The 22,635-nt window shown below is 39.3% G+C and overlaps 6 protein-coding genes across 11 annotated transcripts in view; 3 read left to right on the top strand and 3 right to left on the bottom strand.

The window, feature by feature from the left end:
* The window catches only part of LOC108103474 (integrin alpha-PS2), a 30,542-nt gene extending 20,305 nt beyond the window's left edge, over positions 1 to 10,237 (bottom strand). For 2 of the 5 annotated variants that reach the window (XM_017208978.2, XM_017208974.2), the window contains exons 1-2: positions 10,090 to 10,237; positions 6,863 to 7,205 (exon numbers count right to left, since the gene is read on the bottom strand). In XM_017208978.2, the coding sequence (XP_017064467.1) occupies positions 6,863 to 7,056 (194 nt within the window). In that variant the 5' untranslated portion in view covers positions 7,057 to 7,205; positions 10,090 to 10,237. Of the gene's footprint in view, positions 1 to 6,862; positions 7,206 to 9,095; positions 9,778 to 9,822; positions 10,009 to 10,089 lie in introns of those variants that run through there. The other 3 variants (XM_017208976.2, XM_017208975.2, XM_017208977.2) reach the window with 3 other exon arrangements.
* Positions 10,238 to 10,686: 449 nt separating this feature from the next.
* On the top strand, positions 10,687 to 11,953 carry LOC108103482 (39S ribosomal protein L22, mitochondrial). Its single transcript, XM_017208987.2, has 3 exons — positions 10,687 to 11,057; positions 11,127 to 11,340; positions 11,603 to 11,953. The coding sequence occupies exons 1-3, from the start codon at positions 10,803 to 10,805 to the stop codon at positions 11,818 to 11,820; spliced, it is 687 nt and encodes a 228-aa protein (XP_017064476.1). The 5' UTR covers positions 10,687 to 10,802; the 3' UTR covers positions 11,821 to 11,953.
* On the bottom strand, positions 11,815 to 13,868 carry LOC108103478 (transcription factor IIIA). 2 transcript variants are annotated; one of them, XM_017208981.1, is made up of 3 exons: positions 13,579 to 13,868; positions 12,489 to 13,520; positions 11,815 to 11,874 (listed from the first exon to the last, which is right to left on the bottom strand). In XM_017208981.1, the coding sequence occupies exons 1-2, from the start codon at positions 13,762 to 13,764 to the stop codon at positions 12,519 to 12,521; spliced, it is 1,188 nt and encodes a 395-aa protein (XP_017064470.1). In that variant the 5' UTR covers positions 13,765 to 13,868; the 3' UTR covers positions 11,815 to 11,874; positions 12,489 to 12,518. The 2 variants fall into 2 exon arrangements, with proteins under 2 accessions (XP_017064470.1, XP_017064469.1); XM_017208980.2 differs by lacking the exon at positions 11,815 to 11,874 and having other exon boundaries at positions 12,016 to 13,520.
* Positions 13,869 to 14,127: 259 nt separating this feature from the next.
* LOC108103483 (histone deacetylase complex subunit SAP30 homolog) lies at positions 14,128 to 15,493 on the top strand. The gene is made up of 2 exons (XM_017208988.2): positions 14,128 to 14,687; positions 14,910 to 15,493. The coding sequence occupies exons 1-2, from the start codon at positions 14,295 to 14,297 to the stop codon at positions 15,036 to 15,038; spliced, it is 522 nt and encodes a 173-aa protein (XP_017064477.1). The 5' UTR covers positions 14,128 to 14,294; the 3' UTR covers positions 15,039 to 15,493.
* A 281-nt stretch (positions 15,494 to 15,774) lies between these two features.
* On the bottom strand, positions 15,775 to 17,545 carry LOC108103475 (exosome complex component rrp45). The gene is made up of 4 exons (XM_017208979.2): positions 16,966 to 17,545; positions 16,286 to 16,867; positions 16,074 to 16,226; positions 15,775 to 16,009 (listed from the first exon to the last, which is right to left on the bottom strand). Exons 1-4 carry the CDS (start codon positions 17,420 to 17,422, stop codon positions 15,969 to 15,971), a joined length of 1,233 nt encoding a protein of 410 aa, XP_017064468.1. The 5' UTR covers positions 17,423 to 17,545; the 3' UTR covers positions 15,775 to 15,968.
* A 229-nt stretch (positions 17,546 to 17,774) lies between these two features.
* LOC108103480 (UPF0472 protein C16orf72 homolog) lies at positions 17,775 to 21,429 on the top strand. Its single transcript, XM_017208985.2, has 5 exons — positions 17,775 to 18,402; positions 19,703 to 19,792; positions 19,850 to 20,036; positions 20,107 to 20,334; positions 20,699 to 21,429. The coding sequence occupies exons 1-5, from the start codon at positions 18,222 to 18,224 to the stop codon at positions 20,820 to 20,822; spliced, it is 810 nt and encodes a 269-aa protein (XP_017064474.1). The 5' UTR covers positions 17,775 to 18,221; the 3' UTR covers positions 20,823 to 21,429.
* The last annotated feature ends 1,206 nt before the right edge of the window (positions 21,430 to 22,635 follow it).

The raw sequence follows: 22,635 nt of genomic DNA on the forward strand, positions 1-22,635 counted from the left end.
CTGAGCGAAAGATTGACAGGCAATTTGGTAGGTAAATAAATAATAATGGAGAACTAAAATGTATCCTTGAAGAATTCAAACAACTTTTCTATTAATATTATCTTTACTTTTGATATCATAAATTATAAACTCTAAATTTCTCCAAGTGCAACTCCATAAACGAATGAATGAAATGGGTCTTTGGAAGTTGGCAATCTGTTCTTTCTAGCGGCATTTGCAATGTATTTAAAAATAATTTAAATTACACAAATAGCCAGCTGCATTTTATTACAGAGTAAGGCAAAAACATAACGTTTTTAAGTAGTATTAGTAGTAGAAGTAGTAGTAGTGGTAGTAGTCTTAGTAAGTAGTAGTCGTAGTAGTAGTAGTAGTTGAAATTTCCAACAAAAAGCTCTACTTAGTAAGTTGACTTTTCGCTCCTCTCAATTCCGAATTTGAGTATCTTTCTAAGTTCTGTATCTAGATTGAGTGCTGACATCATTGGCATTCATCGATCGGCGTCGATTCGATCATTCTCTCTCCCGTCGTTGATTATAATTAATATTAATTTATGGACAGAAAAAAACACTCAAATGACAGAAACTCAAAAAACAGGTTCTCCTCCCTTCTCCAGCCATTTTTTCGTTTCTTGTTTGGCTTTTGAGGGGGCGCCTTTGCATTTGCATTTGCATTTCATTTTATTTCATTTCAAATGATTCAATGAACAACGAAATTTCTGAAAAAAAGAGACCTTTCTTCAGTCAATGATTAATGCATATTTGTTTATTCGACTCATTTCAATTGATTTCCAGAAACTCACTCTACCCCCCATATATTTATTTTCATACATGAGGTCGATCGCACTTTGATAGACTCGAAACGTTAGAGGGAAAACTATATTGATATTTATTCTACTTCCAAGTTAAGTTGATGAAATATTTTTATCTTTTTTGTAACTGTTTTGATTTTATGACTATTCTCTATCTCTTGATATTGCATGATAATTTTTTCCCCATTGCCAAAGCAACTTACGAGGCAGTCAAGCGTTCGGGCTTACGTAATTTTTAATTTGTAAATTGTAGAGCACGCGTCAGCCCGGAATGCGATGATATTGTTCTGGTGTTCAGTGGACCCTATAGAGATCAAAAACCCCCGACCAGCCTCTAAAATAATCGGCAATCAATGCGAGTCAATTGAAAAGTGAAAAAATAAATAAAATAACATACGGCCAGGCGCCAAACCAACAAATGCGATTGTTCGATTTTTAATTACGATACACATTGAATGTCTCAATTGGAAGGGAAAGCCACACGAGAAACAGGATAGATCTAAAACCAATTTTCCACACACATGTCTTGAAAACCAAATTCAGGGAAAACAGAAGGAGAGGATACAATACAAAACACACAAATACCAATACAAATGAAAATGGAATGGAAAACCTTCTGTTGGATCGCGCCTTGAATGCTAAATTGAGGCCCGTCTTGAATTACCTTCGACATTGACTTCGACGTCGCGTGCAGCAGCAACGGCAACAGCAGCAGCAGCCGCAATAAAAATAATGTTTTAAAAATAACATTTTACGAAAATTACCGCCCCTCTCAAACCCCCGACTTCCGACTCATTCGCTGAACACATGCTCGCAGGATGTGACGGCCATACATATCCAGATATATATTTACAATATATATATATATATATAATTGAGTATGTGTTGCAGTGCAATTTCTAGACCTTCTCCATTTCAGTTTCCGAGTGAAGATGTGGGTGCCGGGCTCGTGTGAAGCTGCGCATGCTTCCTGCCACACATTTTCACTCCTGAATGAATTTCATTTACAGTGCCACAGGAAAGTGAGCGAACAGCAGACTCATGAGCTCAAAAGACAGCTGCAGGAGATTGTATATATAATATATTTGAACCCAATCGACTGGCATTGAAATCTAGAAATATTATTGTTGACCCTTTTCTGTCCTGATTTTATGCCCAAAAGTCAAGTATTTTGACCATTACGAAGCTATTAATTATCCAAATGTGAAATGTTGTACCTCATTAGATTCGTTATTAAATTTGCAACAAAACTGCATTCACACCTAAAATTCTTAAGTTTTTTGTATTTTTCGCAAAAAAAAAAGATGATGTTACGAAATTTTCGAGTATCAGACCAAAAGTTATAGGGGTGCTAGATGCGATCATTAGCTGCTCAAAACTGTATGATTTATAGCTGTGATTCTGGTTTTGGTAAAGTTAGAGCATAACATCTACAAAAAATATTGAAGTTTTTGTTTAAAATCCTTAAGATGCTTTTTTGCCCAAAAATCTCTATTCTAACTACATATAAGCTTAGAAATCTTTGATATTTGTTTACTTAAATGGTTTTCTTTTGTCAGCAGAAAATTTTTTGAGAGATCACTCCAATTTCCGCTGATCTAGTCAACTCAAAAGATTATACTAGTCGAGTTCTGAAAAGTTTTAGTTTAGAAATATTTGAATTTCAACCCGGCTACGGAAATGCTTTTGTTTTCCATACTTTGAACCCTACATCCGCAGATCAAAGTTGACTTTTTAGGGGCACTGTAACCTTTTCAAATACAACGCGAAGTAAATAAGGGGGGAAACCTTTCATATTAAAAGGAAAAAAAAAAACAGCCAACTCACTTGCGGAGTCAGGCCGCGTTAAAGGAACCGAAACGATCGGATCTGTAAACTGCGATATGAGGGTGAGGATCGAAACCGAAAAGCCGGGGGAAAATGTTTGGGAAAACAAAAGTGGGCAACGGTGAGGGCGTGTCGGCGCTAAACATGTGTGCGCCCCCCTGAAGATCTGGGAAAAAGTGGGAAAAAAAATAGGGAAAATTGAAACCCTTGCACACGTGACAGGCCCGGCGTTTGTTTTGTCCATTGAGCGATTTAGCATTTTCGATTTACCATTTTCCATTATCCATTTCCCCGTACCTAAGGGCGTGCGTGTGTATGTGTGTGCGGTTTCCCATCACCTTTTTTTTTAACACATTGACACTTCCGTTTTTCCCTGGGCCCCGTGTATAGCCAGCTGATCTGCGATAGGTGATAGACGAATGGAGTATCTGCGATCTACGATAGATAGATATCTACTCCACCACTCGAGACTCCGCAATCAAGCGGCAATTAAGGCGGTTTGGCCAAACAAATGAAAATGCCAAAGTATCAGCGTACAGAGAAAAGAATAAAGGTAATACAAAATTGTATAATATAATATTAACATTTCGAATATTAAAGGAACTTATAAAAAGATAGATAATTCTACAACATGCCCGTATAAAATCTGTAATATTTTTCTCAGTGCACTTACGGCATAAATGTCTGAAATCAATTACAGTTCTCATTGCCTGCCGACGTTTTTGCCATTTCATAACCACAACAAAAAGGCCGAGAGACAAAAACGATCCATTCGATCGCCGAGCTGCAGCTGACAGTAGTTTATTTGAGTTTATGCAATAGATCGATTGCCCAGAGACCCGGGCTGCAGCCCACTTACTGGAGAACAGATAGAGATGGAGACCCTAAATGAACTCCTCAAGTGATCTTCGGCTGCGATCGATGTTGGTGGGCTACTGGAGAAGTAGCTAAAAATAATACCAAGGGGTGACTCTAGAGAGATGCTATCTACAAGATTCGGTTACTAAACAACTCAGAGATATTGTATTTAACTTGCCTAAAAGGTTTTCAATTCCATATTTGATCTTTAAAGCAAATAAAACTCATTAAATTTAAGTAAAAACTATACTTGACTTTGCCAACGATTTCACTTTGTTAGCAATATAGCAATTTGACCAAGAAGCTGAACTACATATAACGTTCTGATGAAAGGATCCCAAAAGCAGTCAAGGCATGGGGAACGGGGTCAGGCTAATGAGTTGGCCTGGCCATTATACATCTATAAGGAAACTTGTGGTCAAGCCAAGCTACCCACCAACCGATCGACTCTCGTTCTGGATAACGGACAAACGACTTTATTTGGCCAATTGGGTGAAGCGGCGGCGACAACCTTGCCGTTTGTATCTAAACACTTGACCGTAAATAGAACAGATACACTCGGAAAACTATGTCGCACCAAGAGATACAGGTACAGGTACAGGTACCAAGATACAGATACAAAGATACACATACGTTATCCGCAAGGTGGCAATGAAGATATAAAGTCGCGTATAGAATGCCTCCGCAGATACGGATATACACTGTATTAATTGCCAACGATTCATTCTGCGCTCTCAGGGCAAACCACATACTCGCTACAATACATATTGGCCAACAGCTTTTAGGCCGTTGTTGCCTTATAAACAATAACCACAACAAGTTACTTAGCCACCTTTTGTGTTTACCACTTTCCTCACTTCGTTGTCTTTGGTCTTACTGAAGTTTAGCACACAATTATCTCACGAGAAGAGCAGAATGGAACCAGGTAATTTTAAGCTTTTAGGCCTTAAAATAATAATGCCCTTCGTCAGCTGGGTAGTTCCCTATTTTCAGCGACCCAAGATTATATTATTCTCAAGAACCGAATCAAATTCCCCCTGCTCTGCTAGACTAGGCTATACTGTATAAGGTTCGGTGGAACAGATAGTGCTATCAATATTGTCGGAGGAATGTTTAGTATTTGAGCTCACATTATGTCATTTTAATTTAATTGCTTTTTATACCTTTTCAGGTTTGTTTTCAGCAAACAAATAAGTAACTCAATGCCATGCTAAACATTTTGAGATCATTCCCAAAGAGCATTCATAGTTCAGCGATGTTGAGGCTAAAAGCCGGTTGGTGCTAACTTTTTGTTCTGTATTTGGTATCTATGTATCTGTATCTTCAGGTGTCGCCTCTTCTGGGGCAGGGTCTAACCAAAATCGGTGTGTGTTTGCGTCTGTTTATTGAATTGTAAACATTTTTAACGCTGCATTTAAATAATTTTCGTTGCTTTTAAGTGCACTTAGCGCGGCAGCTCATTCTTTTTCCTTCTTTTTTTTTTTTTGGAACTTAAGACTGGCGTATATGTGTATATATATGGATTATAGAGACTTATGGCGAAGAAAGAAGTGCAAACGGCCAAAAGGCCATTCACACACGTAGCCAGATGCTGTTGCCCTGATAGCCCGGTCGCCACTCCATCCGCTCTTTCACCCAGCCACTCTCTCTATCGATGGTACGTATCTTCAATTCTTCAGTAGACTTCGTCTCGGTTCTTCTGTCCTCGAACTCTCTCTATAGTAGACCCCAAATAGCACTCCTCTTCTTAACCATCCAACTAACGTGCGAAAAGTTCAAGGAGACCAGCGTTGAATCCCACCATACACAGGGATTATAATTTATCTTAAAATATCTATCGAAATATATCATTTTGTTCTCTTAAAAGAATTTCATTTTAAAAATTAGCAACTAATCTCATAGCTTCCAAAGTATCTTTGAATGAATATAATAGTAAATTAAATCGCCAATTACAAACCACTACCTACGATTTTCTCTGAGTGTCAGACTGAGACTATGCGATTAACACGGTCCATCAAGCTGAACTTAGTGGGTTCAGAAAGGCTATCGCCCCAATCGAACGGCTCACATGAATAGCGTGAAAGTATTGGCTGGGCTGTGCATGGGCGGGCAATATGGTATGCCTTTTTTCGCCATTTGTCAGGGGGTCAAAGGCACATCTAAGAAGACCCAAATAAACTTTCCGCTTGAAGTTTAATAAAAGTCAAAAGTGTCCCAGATAGATTTAAATGGACAGACAGACAGGGCAGTGCAATGGGCCCGGCACTGCGCCACAATCTCATCTTATTATTTATCAATGAATCTTTATTCCATCTTCTTTGAAATGGGAAAAACGCTATCTTGTGGCGATTGAAATTAATGGGCGTTTAGCATTCTGGATGGATATTTACACGCTCCTCGAGATAGGAGAAGCGGCGGTTGCGTGCTGAGAGCGTTCTGAAGATAGCTGGAATCTCTACTCCCAGATTAACATGTCACTGGATTATCTCTACAAGTAGACGGGCTGCGAAAAAAATAATATACAAACTAAGAAAATGGTCTCTCGAGACCAAAGTCTTGCCAAATGGTATCTCTCGAGTTACTGAGTGAAATTGATAGCATTCATATAGTTACTCAAATCTAAATCTGTATAGAATAAAGGATAGTATTTATTAAAAATAAAGAGCCTCGAAATGATTTCACTGAAATATTTTACATTCTTACTCATTTTTCACAGATTAGGACCTTGAATAATGGCTCTTAAAATAAGTGTAAACCCGGAAACATTATTACTTTCGTTGATTTCACTTATCACATTTAAGAAAATGACGAACTTCTGATTACAACATTTTCAATGCAGTGAATGTTCTTCCCTTTTCATATCGGCATTTGTATGACTTACAACACAATCTTGAAACATTCTTTTACAAGAACCCAAAATGTGGTTGACTTAACAAGAACTGACACTTTTTTAAAAATTATTACAATTCCTCTAAGAAGCATGAATGAAAATAAAAATGGGAAACTTTCTTCCGATATTTTTTAAGTAATTTTAAGAACACAATACCATAAGTAAGAGTAGCAGCAGTGCAGTGAAAGTGATTAGAAGATAGTAACCGGAAACTAAAGACTGAAAAAATATGTTAAGCCTGCTCAAATCTCATACGATTTACTTATCAGAAACGAGAATGTGTTTAAAGCACATTTCTCCCAATGAAGATAATTTATTGAAGAGAAATGTCAAGAGGGTCGTTTCAAGATAAAGTCGAATAAATGACCCTATTTGGGAGCTGTAATGCAGAACAAAGGGGAACTTCGGCGTAAAAGATAAATCCCATAAGATGTAGAACTTATTTTAATTAAGATTTAGATAGCATTTTCATAACTTACTTGTTTTGATTGCCGTAGTATCCACCTCGACTTTTGTGCATCGCAATGCTAAAGCCGAACATTGTATTGGAGGATTGCCGGAAGCGGACGTAACTGGGCAGATCGAGGTTATAGCCATGGGCGGTTATCGCGATCAGTAACAGGATCGGGATCATCATCATCATCCCGCTCCGGTGGAACAAAACTCCACTCATTTTGCACTTCGTTTTGTATATCTTTATTTTTCTATTTAAACTTTCTTTTTTTCGGTGAGTTGTGTTTTCAGAATTTGTACTTTCTTTCGAATCGATTTCGTTGGTTTCGCATCCAAGAACTTTGCACTTTTACGCCTGCATCTTCACAGCTGTCGATCAAGATCGAGAATCATTATTATAACAAAACATATGGTCAAAAGAGACACACACACACGCGGCTTTATTTATTATATAAACTCAACCTTGGCCGAAATGAATTGAGATTCCAAAACCAAAGCTAAAACCAAAAAAAAAACGAGCATAAAACACAAAAGCCAAAAACAAAAAAAGACTATTCTTCAACTCAGCAAATGCTGAGTATCTCGGTGTCTCCATATCTCTATCTCTATGGTTTCTCTCTCTCTCTCTCTCTCTCTCTGTCTCAACATTAACATCAAGATCTCTTGGCCTTGGGAAATTGCGAGGTGGGCGGAGTGGTTAGGGCTAAATGTCGGCTAGAAATCGGATGTCGAGGCAATTACGGGTATTCCAAATCGGTCTTTATTACACGGTTGAGTTCCATTTCATATTATTTCTTGAGTTTCAATGACAAAAATGCAATAAAATGAATTTATCGATTTTCTTACATTGTCATTCTTTCATTTTCATTGATTTCCATTAATAATTAGTTTTTAGTATTAAAAATCCACTTTATCTTTGCAAAGTTTGCACTTCTTTCACAAATAATATTTTTTTAAAAAGCACAAAAGGTTTTGCCATTTAAGCTTTATTTTAGGGTATCGCTCAGGTCGATTATTTATCTTTTGGCTAATTTTTAAAATCTGATTTGTTGTTTTTAGACATTTTTGACGGTTGTTTGCCTTTTAGCTGTATGCTTAGATTTTGGCGCGTTCTACAGCATCTCAATGGTGACGTAATGGGCCGTCAAACAGGTTGCCCAAAATAACAAAATAACGGCCAAAAGGCATTAGACTTTTAGCCAGGCCAAAACCAGCTAGCTCTTCCTACACAAATTAAGTTTCTAGATCATTTTCAAAGGCAATTTGAAGATAAATAAATAAATTAAACAGACAGATGTGTTTTTTTCCGTGTAACTAAGTTGCAACAAAAACAAGTTGTAGGCGGTGTAGGCAGGTGACATTTGACACATTTTCCACCATACATAATGCCCAGTTTTTCCGTCGGGTGTGGGCGACTCGAGTTCATTGATGGGCGGCTGCCATTCATAGACAAGAAAATGAATTATAATTTAAAAAAAAAAAAAAGCACAAAAAATTAGCTGTAGAACACCATATGGTGTAGGCAATTTAACATTCAACAAATTGATCATGCGGCTGGCATTCACAATGACTAGCGAATGTGCCAATATAAATAAGACAGTTAATTTTCTGGCCCACAAATTGCAGGCTAAAAACAAATTGATATTCGTTGCCAGGCGAACTCAATTGTAAACTGAAAGTCGCAAAAATTTGCATAAAAAAGTTCCGAGCAATTTGCATTTAAATGGAAAAGACAAACACAAATCTGGCATTAAAGCTTAGAAAGTTTCTAAAAATATACCCATTGGCTCTGCTAGGTTCTTGATGTTTATTTATTTACTATTTTCATTTAAGTATTTAGTTTAGTTTTAGTTTGAGTTTGAAATAGATTTATAAGCAAAGTTTTCAGCAATTTAACGTAATTAGTTGCAGTCTTTGCTGGAAAGGCCTTACAATCTTGCCCAGATGGTTAAGATATGAATACGAAAAAAACACATCAAATTAGTGGAAAAAACACACACCCGATCATTTATCTAAAAATAAATCTAAAAAGTTGGATGCTGTGTGCTACGCCCAGCAGAGACCGCCTATATCTAGGTATATATGCACATGTATATATATAGACGTGCATATACAGATCGTTTTCTACACTGCACAAAAAAGAAGAAGGTGCAAATACAGCTGAGACATCAGTGGACTTGCTTCACTTTATTGATTTTGGCTATTTGCGTTTTTTTTTTGTTTATATACATATATATTTATATATATATTATATAGTACATCATTATTTTGTGAGTGCACTTTTCTTCACTGGTGCTTCATCACTTGAAAAAAATGTTTAAAGCAAATTTTAGCGCGTCGCGTGTTACGTTTTTATTATCTCTCTCTTTTCTTTTCTTTTTTTTTTTTTGTTGGTAATTAGTGTAGTTCACTTTTATTTTTATATATATTATTTTTTTGCTCTACCTCGACAGCGAACGCAGCAAGATTTAAACCACGACTAATGGCGCAAAATATCTGTAAGATACATCTTAGCGCAGCCATAGATACATAGGTGAATAGCTCGTACGAGATCGCCTACTCATTGGAGACTATAGTATGTAGTCTCTAGACTCGGGAGAGCAACATACAAAAAACAACCTCAAAGCTCTCTAACAACCAAAATGATAGCAAAAGTTTATTTTTTCATTATCTATGTGCGAGCATCCCACTCGAAAAAATAATGTTCAAAGGTGAATTTCGTGTGGGAAGACTGTAATTTCCGTTAGCAAAAGTTTCGACCATTTGATGTGTCATTTTTGTTGGTCTATATGCAATGGATGTTCAGGGATAGATCTGTTTATCAGGTCAATATATTAAATATATTTAGTTATTAAGTTCTAAAACAGCAAAATCAATATTTTAAATGTTTTTGATTATGATGTTAAAATCAATTTTCAGGTAAAATCCACTTTTAAATTAGTTTTCAGAGCTAAACAACATTTTCTTGGGTGCCTTTTATGCGTACATTAATTCTCCCTCGAAATTAGAACGCTGCAGTGAAAATAAGTTCCCTCATTTATCCAGATGGCTTAGATTCGCAATCACGAGATCTCGGAATGTATTGCAATCCGACTATTCAGACTTTTTGCCGGCAATCCGAGGCAGAGCAAAATATGCCCATGCAAATTAATTAAATGAAAAACAAACAAACAATTAAACCTCCGAATGTCACTAAACAGTTTTAGATATACAAATATATATATCAAATGTCACAGTTTCGCCTTTCAATTACCATCGATTTGGGATTTGCGTACGCGAATTTGAATTTTTAAACTAAATCGAATCTGGCGCCCGTTAAATATCCGTTCCGATCGCGAGCGCTCTGCAGTTCACATCAGCCAAGTTTCGCTTCACGCGACCGAATGCAGCGAGTAGATAGACAACAATCCCTCAGATACTATTTCAAATTCAGAGGCAGCGATGCCGGACCGTTGGCGTTTTTGAATGGAAGTGCGGGAAATGAGATTTGATATTGCTCAGAACACACACATTTATAAACATAAATTTTTTAAACTAATATCCTTTTTTTAAATTTGATTTTCATAATAACTAAAGTAATATTATAGAACAGTTAGAATGCTTTGTTTGAAATTCCTTCACCTTTTTTATACTTATATTAAATGACTTCATTTTATATATTTATGTAATGGCAAACGAAAACGAATCATTTACAGTTATTTAAACGAGGGGATAAGGACATAAATTGCTAATTCCAAATTAATTTACTAAGAGTATAAAGTGCTGCCAGATGGATTTACAAGCGGTGCCACATGTTTTTAAAAGCCCTGCCACAGCGCCAGCAGATCAGCCGTTTGGTCGTATATTTTAAGTGTATGACTGAGAGACTGCCGTCGGTCACACTGGCAGATTACGCGACCGAAAGGCTGCGTTTTACTTTCCCGATTGAATTGCCTGAATTTTTTGTGATAAAATAACAGACTTAAGATGCACAAGGTGATTCGACAGATGGCCCAACTGCGCTTGCAGGCGCCACAGGGAGCAGTGCTCCTTAGATCGGGGGAAATTCTAAACACAATATCGCCACCACCTGCCCAACAAGTGAAATCCCTACACACGGGAGCTTCCGCCGGATTTCTATGTGCCAAGTGGAATAAGCACAACTACGGACCACGAAAATGGCTGGAATACAATAAGACAGTGCATCCACCTCAGGAGACTGACGAGGAGCCAAGGAAAGCGGTAAATAGCGATCGGATTACCCGTCTGATAGATAAGCAATCTATAATCCTTTGGTATCCACTTTTTCAGTACATCTGCCATATGCGCAACAATATCAAATACAGTCCGGACAAGATGTGGTACATTGCCGCCTTTGTCCGCGGAATGTCCGTGGATGAGGCCCTCAAACAGCTGAACTTTGTGCTCAAAAAGGGTGCCACTGATGTGAAGGAGACCATTTTGGAGGCCCAGCAAATGGCTGTGGAACGACACAATGTCGAGTACAAGAGCAATTTATGGATAGGTAAGCAGTGGAAGATAAATATTGGTCTGAACTTCCACCACCTTGCAATAATTACTTGAAGTAATGGATTAAAATAGAATTTTATCCCAAAAAATTACCCAGTTCCGCATAGTTTGTCCGATTATTAGACCTGTTTTCAGTTTTGTTTTCTCTATCTTTTGTTTACAGCTGATAAACAGGTTAACAAGTGTTAGAGAACCAAGTATTAACTAAGATATTTCTTGATATGAGACTTATTTTTTTTATTATTCTTACCTTCCAGCCGAATCCTTTGTGGGCAAGGGACGTGTGTTTAAGGGCGTGAGGCGCCACGGCCGCGGTCGCTACGGCAAGGTGGAGTACAAGCACTGCCATTACTTCCTCAGATTAGAGGAGGGTGAGCCGCCGCAGCACTACTACCAGGAGCCGCAGACGCCGGAGCAGCAGTACGAGCAATGGATGGTGCAGATGCGCAGCCGGAAGATTATCAACTCATTGTAGCCTCCTAAAAACACCCACTTCCACTGTATCAATCCTTACTTTTCCAGTTCTCCTCTGCCATCGCGTCCACACATTAAGCATTTTTGTTTTGTTTTTAGAAGATTGTTTAATAAAAATAAAAACAAACGAAAAATGTGTAAGAAATGTGTATTCTAATTGGATTTTTTTTTGGATAGAAAGGGTGTTAATCTTTTCTCAGAAAACTTAAAGTTTTTATTATTTAAAATAAATAATTTCACGTTAGTTAATAGCTTCAATACAGGAATGTGCTTCTTATGCTTAGAATAAATTAAAGAAAATGTCTGCTCTAGGCGACGACTAGAGATAATTTATTCTAAGTAAGCTTATACTTAATGGTTAATCACTAACCAATAGGGGGGAGGTGATAATTTATTGTTATATTCAAAAATATATAAAAGGTGATAAAGGTTATCCTTGTCCAGATAATTCTGGCAGTAAATATTCATTTTATTTTATTATTTAGTTTTTGATTTTTTTTTTTGTCATTTCTGTTTAATGTATTGTGTCTTTAAGTTATTTATGTAGTAACTTCTTCAGATTTTCTTATTATTTTATGGCCTTTTCGGAACTTATTACATTATTTAGCCTCTTCTAGCCAAATACTATTACTACTATACTTATTTTTTTTAAATTTTGAACAGACTGACCTTCATTCCCCATTTTGAAATGTATATGCCTTACTCCTGCTCGACTTCCTCTTCGTCTTGCAGGGTCTGTGCCAGCAATTCCTCGATGGGGTTCTCGATCAGTGATTTGGTAACCTTTTCAAGGGCCACCGGTTGCCGTTCCCGAACCGCCTCCTCGTCATCCTTGTCTAACTGCAGGCAAGCCAGCTTTGACAGTCGCGAATGCTTGCTGCGTCCAGCATCGCGTCGTCGCTTGCGAGGATTAGACTTTAGTTTCTCTGCGGTCCCCTTTTTCGTATCCTTTTTCTTTTTACCATCTTTGTGATCCCTGAGCAAATGTTTGGCCAGATTCTGGGCACTGCTAAAGCAGCGTCCGCATTCCACGGTCTGACACTCGAAACGTCTGCCCGAATGTGCGGACAGCATGTGCTGGCGAAGATTCCTTAAGTACGAGTAGCTCTTACCGCAGCCTTCCTCTGTGCAGGTGAATGAAGCAGCGGAGGCCTCCTTTTCCTCCACCTCCTGATGTTTCGTCTCGATGTGACGTTTGAGATCGCTGGGCTTGTCAAAGATGCTATCGCAACGCTCGCATTTATGCCGATTCCTGCCGTGCAACGTATCGCGGCAATGTTTCGTGTACAGCGTCCACTTGTTGAACTTCTGTGGACAACCGGGACACTCGTACTGCTTGCAGGTGGGCTCATGACTCTGGCACTGCCACTCCTGATAGAATCCCCGCAAGCATTTCGAGCAACTAAAGGGATACGCCAGCGTGTGCTCCCTGATCTCATGACGCTTAAGTTTTAGTTTTTGGGAAAACTTGGCGCTGCAATAGCTGCACGGATAGACCCGTGGACACTCGTGGGTTTCGCGCATGTGACGGGTCATATTGCTGACTGAGATGAACATCTTACCGCAATCTTCAAGGGCGCACTTAACGGTCTTCTGGGCTGCCGCCTCAGGACGCTCGTGGGTACTTCTTAGATGCCTTTTCAAGTGCGTCACTATGGAGTAGGTTTTGTCGCAGCCCTCGTACGAACAGGCGTGCTTCTTCTGCAATGGTCGAGGGTTACTATCTACTATTTAAAACGAATGAAAGGTCTATACTGACAATTCCCGTGTGGTGATATTCATGGCGGTCCAATTGGTCTAGCCGCTTGAATGTGGCCTCACATTTTGGCACGCTGCACGTGTATTTCGCCAATCCCACGCTGTTCCGGCGCACCTGGCGCTGCTTGAACTCCTCCAGGACCGTTTCCATATCACTATCGCTGGCAATTTGTTTTCCAGGCGACATTTTTTAATTAATGTATCACAATATCTTATTTCTAGTTAGTTTTCCGGCGTTACTATCGTATGTATCGTACCTATCGCAAATATAGTCAGTGCTGTGAAAAGTGTTAAAGGTAAGGTACAAGTGTTGTTTTGCGAAAATAAATATGTTAGTATTTTAGTATTTTTTTTTCGATAAAATTTCTGTGTAATATTAATTAATTTTAACGGGAATGATATTTTATTAAATGTTTCTTAGCCCAGAAAAATGTAGCTAACCAATTTGATCAAATTTCTAAAAATAAGAGCCTGAAAAATAAGCTGTATTAAAAGTTTTGTGTTTACCAACACGCACTACCTATCGATAGGTGCAGACATAAAACGCTTTCCGATATCGATAACCATCTTGTTTAGTCAAAGGGAAAACAGAGGGAAACAAAGCAAAGCAGTGGGAAAGAAAAACTTGTGAGAAGAGAAACGTAGAAGGCCAGAGCATCAAAAAGCAGGAACGGTTTGAATTTGATTGCAAATCACGAGAGATAGAGCAAGATCAGGATGAACAACGGATTCAGCACCGGTGAGGAGGACAGCCGTGGTCATACGGACCAAACCTGCTGCCTGATCGACGACATGGAGCGATGTCGCAACCAAGCCGGCTATGCCAGCTACTCCAAGCGGATCCAGAAGACGGTGGCCCAGAAGCGGCTCAAGCTCAGCAGTGATCCGGCCGCACAGCACATCTACATCTGCGACCACCACAAGGAGCGCATACAGTCGGTGCGCACGAAAAGACGCCGCAAGGACAGCGAGGACGACAGCAATGAGACGGACACGGATCTGCACGAATTTCCAGATCTCTATCAGCTGGGCGTGAGCACGCTGCGTCGCTACAAGCGCCACTTCAAGGTCCAAACGCGGCAGGGAATGAAGCGGGCACAGCTGGCAGATGTAAGTTTAGCCTTTATTATGGTTATCATGAGTGGAGTATCCAAGAGATTCCTTTGATATTCCTCACTTCTTGTGCTTTTGCGAACCTAATATAATTAGTAAATTAAATAGGGATAATTGTGGGCTCGCTTCCACAATTTTTTCTGTACTATTTCCTTGCATTTTATTTAGTTATTAAGGACTTATAATTAATCAAGATACTTTTCACCTTTTTTTGTTTAGACCATTATGAAGCACTTCAAGACAATACCCATCAAAGAGAAGGAAATCATCACGTTCTTTGTTTACATGGTGAAAATGGGCTCGAATAAGCTGGACCAGAAAAACGGCCTTGGCAACGACACCACCTGAAGGCGCGTCGGCGGGCGTAGGGAGGAAGACGACGCCGACGACGTCTACTCCTTCTAACGCTGGCCAACCGCCAATTAACACATCTCACATTGTTGCTGCATTTGCTGGACGTCAGCATTGTTCACCCGAATAAGGAAAAAAACGAAAATACTGATAGCGAAATGTCCTTCTCATCTTTAAATCCAAAACTTACACTTAAACCTACACCACTGCCCAAAATCCTTTCCTCAACTTCTTCCCGGAATACGAATAATATTCAACATATAACATATAATTGCAATGAAAGAATGTAAGGAAAAAGGCAACTGGTGCTCCCAAAAAATATTATAGCGCGATAAAAACTAATCATAAACTAAACAAACAAAATTTACAAAACTAATTGTAGCCTTGGTCCGTTGTTAATAGCTCTATATACACGCATTACATTAAATAAACTATGTAAATTTACAAGAAAATTAACAGAAAACACACAACACTGAATCAGATAGCAATTCGTATTATAAGGCTTGAAGACATGGCGACGCGAATGTTGTTCATTTAATCGTTTGTATTATAAATCATTTTAAGTGGGGATGGCTAGTAAACAACAGTAAACCAAACAAAAAAAAAAAATAAACCTTAAATGAATCGAAGCACAATTAGACTACAATTAAAGTAAATAGAAACGGAAGTCAACAAAATATTGATATAAGAGAGTAAATGAAATAATTTGCAATATTTAACTATAAACATCATCTCGTTTGCCCCAGCGGATTGGAAATATATTTAGAGCTCTAGTCTAAGTCTAAAACGAACATCGGTTCCATAAATCAATTGGAATTCCGCATTAAACGATTTCTGTTAAAGCCTAGACTGATTTTAGCCATACATTTAAGCCTAAATAAACTTAATAGAAAGCATTTTCACTTAACTCCATGACTATCATATCGGCTAGATAACTTGCTTGGCTTCCTCCTCGGAGTCACTGTGATCTGGAAGAGATTTAGGAAGTTATCAAATTGATTCTGGCTTATATTACTTTTGTTGCAAGCATACTTTGTTTCTTTGCGAGTTGCTTTTTATTGGCCTTGTTTTTGCTGCGATTTTGTTTGGCTTTGCCTGCCTTCGATATGGATGCCTCTGATGGTGTGGGCAGTTCCTGCAAGTCTTCATCCTGGGGCAGCCAACTGCTGGAGTCCACGGGGGCGTCTATGAATATTTATATTGAATGAATTTGGGAAACTTTTCTCATACACAGAAAGACTCACCTATTTCCTTTTTGGGCGGGTCTTCCTCCTCGATCTCAGGCTTGTCAATACATTTGGTATCCACGTCCATTTTCTCACTGGTACGAACCTGTTGATCCTGCTTTTGATGACCCATCAGTTTTCTAAAACTCAGCTTTGGCTGCGTATCACCAATCAGTGCTGCCAGTCCCTGGATAAATCGACCTCCTTGCAATCGGCGCTCCTCGTCCAGCGACAAAGCTTTGCGTATGAAGTCGACCAGGGACTTAGCGCGGGTTGCTGCATTTCGGGCACATTGCATGATTGTTCGAACATTTGTGGGTGCAGTGCCTCCAGCATTCAGAGTACAAAGCTCCTGGTACGAATTGAAGCTCAAAACAATCACCGAATCTGCTCCGTTTTCCTCCAGCAACGTTGGATCCACTATTGGCTGGTTACTGCTCTTGTAAATGCAATATGTGACACTCACAGGATAGTGAAGAAACAGCAATGGAATGAATTCTCGCTCCTTTTCTGTATAAATATGCAGCTCGTCGTCTGCAAAGGTAACGTCCGGTCGACGAAAATGCATTAAAGCAGCCAAGGTGGCTATGGTGCTGGCATCTATAAAAAAGAAAAGCGGATTTACGCTTTACTTATTAATCAATAAAGATCACTTTCTGAGTAACTAAGAAAGTCTCTTTTCGGATTAGGGCACTTACCATACAGATTACCGTCGTGATTAAGCACATTAATATCAACGCGGATGCACCACACATGCTGCTCGGCGGCCACACACAGTGACTCCAGGTCGACACACCTGGAACTGCGGAAGGTCCTTTCAAGCAGGGAGTTTAGGGTGAGCGAACGCGGCTCATGTGTGCTCTGCACTTCGTCTAGAAAAGCCACACCGCCGAGGTTCACGTTTAATAGGAGCTTGCCCTCGTTAGGCCGGGAGGTGGTCGGAGCGCCTAGGTCGCAAGTCACGTTGGTCAGCACCTTCGTCTCGCCCAGGGACACCGCAACAGTTCCCCAATCCGCACCGAAGGTCAGTTCCACATCGCGGCATTCGTTGGAGCGCCGGCCGTCAAAGCGCTGGTTCTGCTTCACCGCCAATTGAATGAAGTTCCGCTCCGGCTTTGTTTTGCCCGGCTCAAAGAGATTGGCGTTCATAAACATCCTGATTTTTCGTGGTAGAGGATCAAATTCTTTAGTTTCACTTTGTTTTGGATGTTTACGATTTGGCCGGCTTTTAAAAACGTGCAGACAACTTGGACGGCGTTGCCACTCTCTTGAAAAGTTAACGGATCCGGAACCACTTGCAACGGAACTAAAACCTCGCAACTTTTAGCTTTAAAGTCATCAAAATAAAAAATACAACAATTTCACATAACTTGTAATAATGAATCTTAATTTGTATATACAGCATTAGGTCACCATATTTATTTTAAAGAACGTGACTAGTTCACCTGCTCAGAACTCACTCGCGAATCGAAAATCGAACTAGAATGTAAGCAGCGTTCGTTTTGACAGTTCTAGTATGTCTGGCAACGCTATCACTGAGTGTGAGTTCTTTTTTGTGCTGGTTTACAACATAAAAGTGCTGCTCGCTTGAAGTTCATAGAATAAAAAAATATAAATCATTTACAAGAGGGCGCCCAGAAGAGGCATCGCCTTTCCTAAACGGTTAAGACGGTGGATAACCATCCGATTTCCTGATTAATTCCAATATCAAAACCAAGAGTTTGGTCCAAAGTGCGTGCGATTGTGTTGGTGCGTTTAGTTTCGTGTGTGTGTGTGCGTGTGTCGTCGTAGCAGCAGCACCAAAAGTAGAAGAAGCAGAATAAGCAGCAGCAGAAAAGGAGCAGCGGAAGAGGAAGAGAAGGTAGTCCAGGCATTTGCCGGAACGGGAAAGGAACCGTAGCTTGGTACACTCGCCCCAAAGGAGAACGACAGAGAGAGAGTACGACAGTGAGAAATGCAACAACAACCGGAGTCGGGCGGCGAGGAGAGCTGGTTGGAGGAGCAGTGTCACCGCGAAATCCACGGTCAGCACGACGAATTCGAACGGGAATATGTGCGTCAGCGGGACAACAATCTGAGCACCGTTTGGGGAGCATTCCAAGACTCGGCCACAGCCGTTGCCCAGCTCTACAGAGGTGAGGAGCCTGTTATCCCTTCCAAGGGCGTAGGCTTCGGCTTATATGCTCCAACATTTTGCCTTTTTTATTTCAGTTTTTGTTGCTGTTCTTTGTGTTTCCATTCTGTCTGTCCATCTGTGTGCTGTGTTTGTGTGTGTGTGCAGTCTCTCTTCAAAAATAGTTTTGGGCGAGGTATTAATAGAACAGCAAGAAGAAGATGAGGCAAGCAGCCCGGCTTTCATGAAAATGCAACTCCCCATCTCGCTCACACCTCAATACTACGCATTATCAAAATGCAGAAAGGGCTCTAGTGTTGTTGTTGATATGGCTTGTTGTAAAGGGGGGAGATGCAATAGAACAGGGAGTAAAAGAAAGAAAGAGAGACAGGGAGAGATGGAGGGCTAGAAAAGAGAGATAGCGATAGGCAAGTGCAATGGCAATGGAATAGGGAGAGGATGAAAAGGGCAGAGGCGTCGCCTTAAAAAATTTTCATTCCCCAATTGCTGATGCCCCTTTTGTTGTTGTTGATATCATTAATCAACATGTGCGTGAAGGCTCATCTGTTTGTCTGCTAGTGTGTGCGTGAGGGTCGAACAGCTGTTTTGCTGTCGTCATTGTTTTAGGTTGGCGAAATGAAAACGAAAGAACGCAACAAAATGGAAGATTAATCTCTCTCGCTCTTTGCTTTCCAATTGTATATATATTTTTTATTTTGTTGCAAATTATATTTGAGAGCCTATTGCCATCCCTTTTGCACCGCTTTCTTTCTTTTCCTTCGGGTCGATAACGCCTGTTCTCGTTCGCTCTATTTCTCGTTCCTTTTCGTCCTTCCGTGCAGCAGGTGTGCAAGGAGCAGTGGACGAAAGAAAAAGAAAAAACGATCGAAAAGGCGGACCGGACATGTTTGTTTTCCTTTCTGCATTCTTTTTGCAAGGATCGTATTTAAGTCGTCCATTTTCCATTCCACTAGCTTCTTATTTGTATGTACATAGTATATACAAAATGATCACATCCTATATTATATATTATTATTCAGTCCCATATTAGACAAATTGTTTTTTTTTTAACCAAAATAGTTAATCGATCGAAATCTTTTTTCTTTGCGATGCCGAACATGCCAAGATGTAAAGTACCGTTTCATCATCTTATAAATTCTGTGTTGCCTTTTGGGTATACCAAATTTCATCACATATTTTAATAGCATCATGTATCAATTATAAAAAAAAAAACCATACTGTGAAGCGGGAGAAACATTAGGTCATGAAATATATTTATCTAGATATTCAAAGATTTTTAATAAGGAATGTATTACTTGTAGAGCGCTCATCGAACACATTTTCCTCAGACACAGGCGCCCTTTGGCTGCCATTCCAAACCGCAGCTGGCACTGTGACAACACTTTACAAAGGTTTGATTTGTCCAATTTAACGTATTCCAAATTATAACTAATTGTGATCTTACACAGAATCATGTGATGGTCTCAAACGCACCAGCGACGCTGCCATTCAGTGCGGCTACCAAAGACGCACTCGCGAATTGGCCGATTGGGCGCGCAGCAAAAAACGCCGGATGATAAGGCGCGAGGATCTTTTGGCCTATCTGGCCGGAAAACCCCTACCGCCATCTAATTCAAATCCACATGCCAATCGTCGGTGAGTCGCCGTTGAAATTATCCCAGAACTAGCCAAATTAAAGTTATGTTTTTCTCTCTGTTCTCTGAAGGTCGCCGAAACCGGAGCATCACCATCAGAGCGGCAGCGGTGGCTCTGGCCTTGGATTTCATAGCTCCGGACTGGGATTGACTAGCGGTCCGCCGACAGTCCCAGGTGGTGGACATCTACTGTCAGCCGGAGCAGTCGGTGGTCGTCAGGAGGGAACTGGCGGTGCCACCGGCGGCGGTATCGGCGATGACTTGCACACCTTTAAGGAGGCCTTGGTTTTGCGTCCACGGTTAGTTCAAAGAATTGCCTAGAATTTTCTAGTTATTGGTACAAATATTGCAAGATTATCACTGAGAGTGTGTTTTCGAGTCCAACTACTGCCAGTTTTTGAATGTAACATAGACGAAGGCAATAGGAAAGAAAAGCATACAATGTTTGGCAATAGCATTGAGGACCGGTTTTAGTTATCTTTCCAAAAATTGAAAACTTATATTGATAGAGCAAAGTAAAATAAAATACGAAAGGCGATTGTATTAGTTATTGAATGTAAAAAACAATGAATTAGAATAGAAAAGAAAATAAACCCAATAAATTCTGTTTAGGACTGACAATTGAACGGGTAAAGTAACTAATGAATTTTCTTTACATTTCAGTGGCCCGGAACTCTTTGCATTTGTTGCCAACGAAATAGCGCGCCATTGCAAAAGGCCCGGTAGCCCCATCGACGACAAAATGGACATTTGCCATTACAGCAGTAAACGCCAGCGCTTCATGTAATCCACTAGCAATCGCGATCCCAGCCCAAAGTAAAGCTACCGGTCATCAAAACACCAACCAAGCCTCTCCACCATTTGGAACTGAAAAAAGGAAACATTGCGCGGAAATTGCATGAACACGGCTTACGGGAAAATAAAATTGTAAATGTATGTTTCGTTTTTCCGTAAAGATAGTTGCCTGTCATTTTTTTTTTTTATAAAAGAACCCCTTTTCCCTCACTCCTTAGCACCTACATATAGCAATTGTACGTAAAACACACACAAAAATCACACATTAATAATATTAAGTTATAATTTAGTTAATAGCACTTAAGTAAAAAGTCATGCTGACAATGATGACAGCAGAAGATGTTTATGTTGGTGAAGATAATGTCGATATCGGACATTATTACACAAACTGTTGATCATTGTCATTATGCACTGCAACAAACGGAGTGAAGAGAAGTCTAGGAGTACGATATCTGTTATATGCCAGCTGTGCGTCTGATTTAAAATTAAGCAAAACAGTAATAGCGAATGGTATTGTAAAATTTATAACCCCTTTTTGCGTTATGCAAACCACAAATGAAGCTGTGTAAATAATATAACTGAGAGACACCACAAGAAAACCCGAAGAAGAAAAATAATGTTACATATATATATGTATATACATAAACATATATATATATACGCTATTTGTATATGATACTTAAAGCCGCCTACACCGCCTCATTTCATCCAACTCCCAATGCAGCTGAAGATGCTATTTGCATGTGGTGTCTTCCCCCCGAAACAGAAAACAAAATTCCACCTAAAACAATTTCTAATCTAAAACGAAACAATTATACCCTTAACTGAAGGATGGCGGAAAAAGCGAATAATCTGATCAAGCTATTGGTATTGTCCAGCTCGTTAATTTGTTGAAAATATGTAGTTCCCCCTGAAGCTGATATCAGGCTATCGAAATATGCCGGGAAAAGTCGAGCTAGCCGTGCCAATAGTTCGGTCAGATTGAAGAGGTTGTTAGAAACCCAAATGAAAACTATGATATACAATCTCTGTGGTGATTGTAACTTCAAGCTAGCCAGGTTATACCATATACACACAACATCTATTTATACATATAGCTATGTATATGAATAGCATACGATGACGTAACATTGATTTCTGTAGTTTGGCATATGGAATAATGAACAATCCGGAATCAGAAAATTACTAAAGAAAATTATACAAGAAGCTCGCTAAATTAATAGTGTATCGGCGCGAAGTCCAGCTGCAATCGAGAGTCGGAAATAGAAGTCCTATGAAAATAATGCGTTGTAATTATATGTACTAAAACATAAAGAATTATTTAAAAAAAAAAAAACAAAAAAAATTTAAAAGAAGATCATTAAAAGAAAAAAAACTACAAGAAACCCGAAAACAAAATTGTAAGTTAAATAAAAACGTATGAAAAAAACAAAAAATATGAAAGTATATTGTTTTTATTTTGAGAAGGGAATCGGCCAGTTCCTTACTATACTAGAAAAAATCCCTTGCCTTTTTCAACATAAAATCCTTTTATAAATGAGATAAATAGCATCTACTATTTCACATTGAAATTCATTGCTATTTTTATTTCGTATATCATTAATATTAATTACATTTTGTATATATCTTGTGTATATATATATATAATTTTATTTCCATGTAATTTATGTTTCGTTTGTTGATTTTGTTGACTGCTCAAAGCTGGCGAATATGTTCGATTCGAAGGTTATCTCGAGTGAGCTACGAAAATTAAGCGGGAGCCGCAACAAAAAGTCATTTCTGGGATTTTTCCACCATAAACGAAA

The sequence above is a fragment of the Drosophila eugracilis genome, unplaced genomic scaffold, assembly GCF_018153835.1.
Source record: "Drosophila eugracilis isolate 14026-0451.02 unplaced genomic scaffold, ASM1815383v1 contig_496, whole genome shotgun sequence".
Taxonomy (NCBI): Eukaryota; Metazoa; Arthropoda; class Insecta; order Diptera; family Drosophilidae; genus Drosophila; species Drosophila eugracilis.

Excerpts from the sequence above, each read along its gene's own strand:
- LOC108103482 (XM_017208987.2), top strand. The coding sequence starts at position 10,803 with ATGCACAAGGTGATTCGACAGATGGCCCAACTGCGCTTGCAGGCGCCA. Across the intron at positions 11,058-11,126 it reads ACGAGGAGCCAAGGAAAGCG|TACATCTGCCATATGCGCAA; the intron begins GTAAATAGCGAT and ends CCACTTTTTCAG. Across the intron at positions 11,341-11,602 it reads CAAGAGCAATTTATGGATAG|CCGAATCCTTTGTGGGCAAG; the intron begins GTAAGCAGTGGA and ends CTTACCTTCCAG.
- LOC108103478 (XM_017208981.1), bottom strand. The coding sequence starts at position 13,764 with ATGTCGCCTGGAAAACAAATTGCCAGCGATAGTGATATGGAAACGGTC. Across the intron at positions 13,521-13,578 it reads AATATCACCACACGGGAATT|AAGAAGCACGCCTGTTCGTA; the intron begins GTCAGTATAGAC and ends CGACCATTGCAG.
- LOC108103483 (XM_017208988.2), top strand. The coding sequence starts at position 14,295 with ATGAACAACGGATTCAGCACCGGTGAGGAGGACAGCCGTGGTCATACG. Across the intron at positions 14,688-14,909 it reads AGCGGGCACAGCTGGCAGAT|ACCATTATGAAGCACTTCAA; the intron begins GTAAGTTTAGCC and ends TTTTTTGTTTAG.
- LOC108103475 (XM_017208979.2), bottom strand. The coding sequence starts at position 17,422 with ATGTTTATGAACGCCAATCTCTTTGAGCCGGGCAAAACAAAGCCGGAG. Across the intron at positions 16,868-16,965 it reads TCACGACGGTAATCTGTATG|ATGCCAGCACCATAGCCACC; the intron begins GTAAGTGCCCTA and ends TCTTTTTTATAG. Across the intron at positions 16,010-16,073 it reads GCAACTCGCAAAGAAACAAA|ATCACAGTGACTCCGAGGAG; the intron begins GTATGCTTGCAA and ends AATCTCTTCCAG.
- LOC108103480 (XM_017208985.2), top strand. The coding sequence starts at position 18,222 with ATGCAACAACAACCGGAGTCGGGCGGCGAGGAGAGCTGGTTGGAGGAG. Across the intron at positions 19,793-19,849 it reads TGTGACAACACTTTACAAAG|AATCATGTGATGGTCTCAAA; the intron begins GTTTGATTTGTC and ends GATCTTACACAG. Across the intron at positions 20,037-20,106 it reads AATCCACATGCCAATCGTCG|GTCGCCGAAACCGGAGCATC; the intron begins GTGAGTCGCCGT and ends TGTTCTCTGAAG.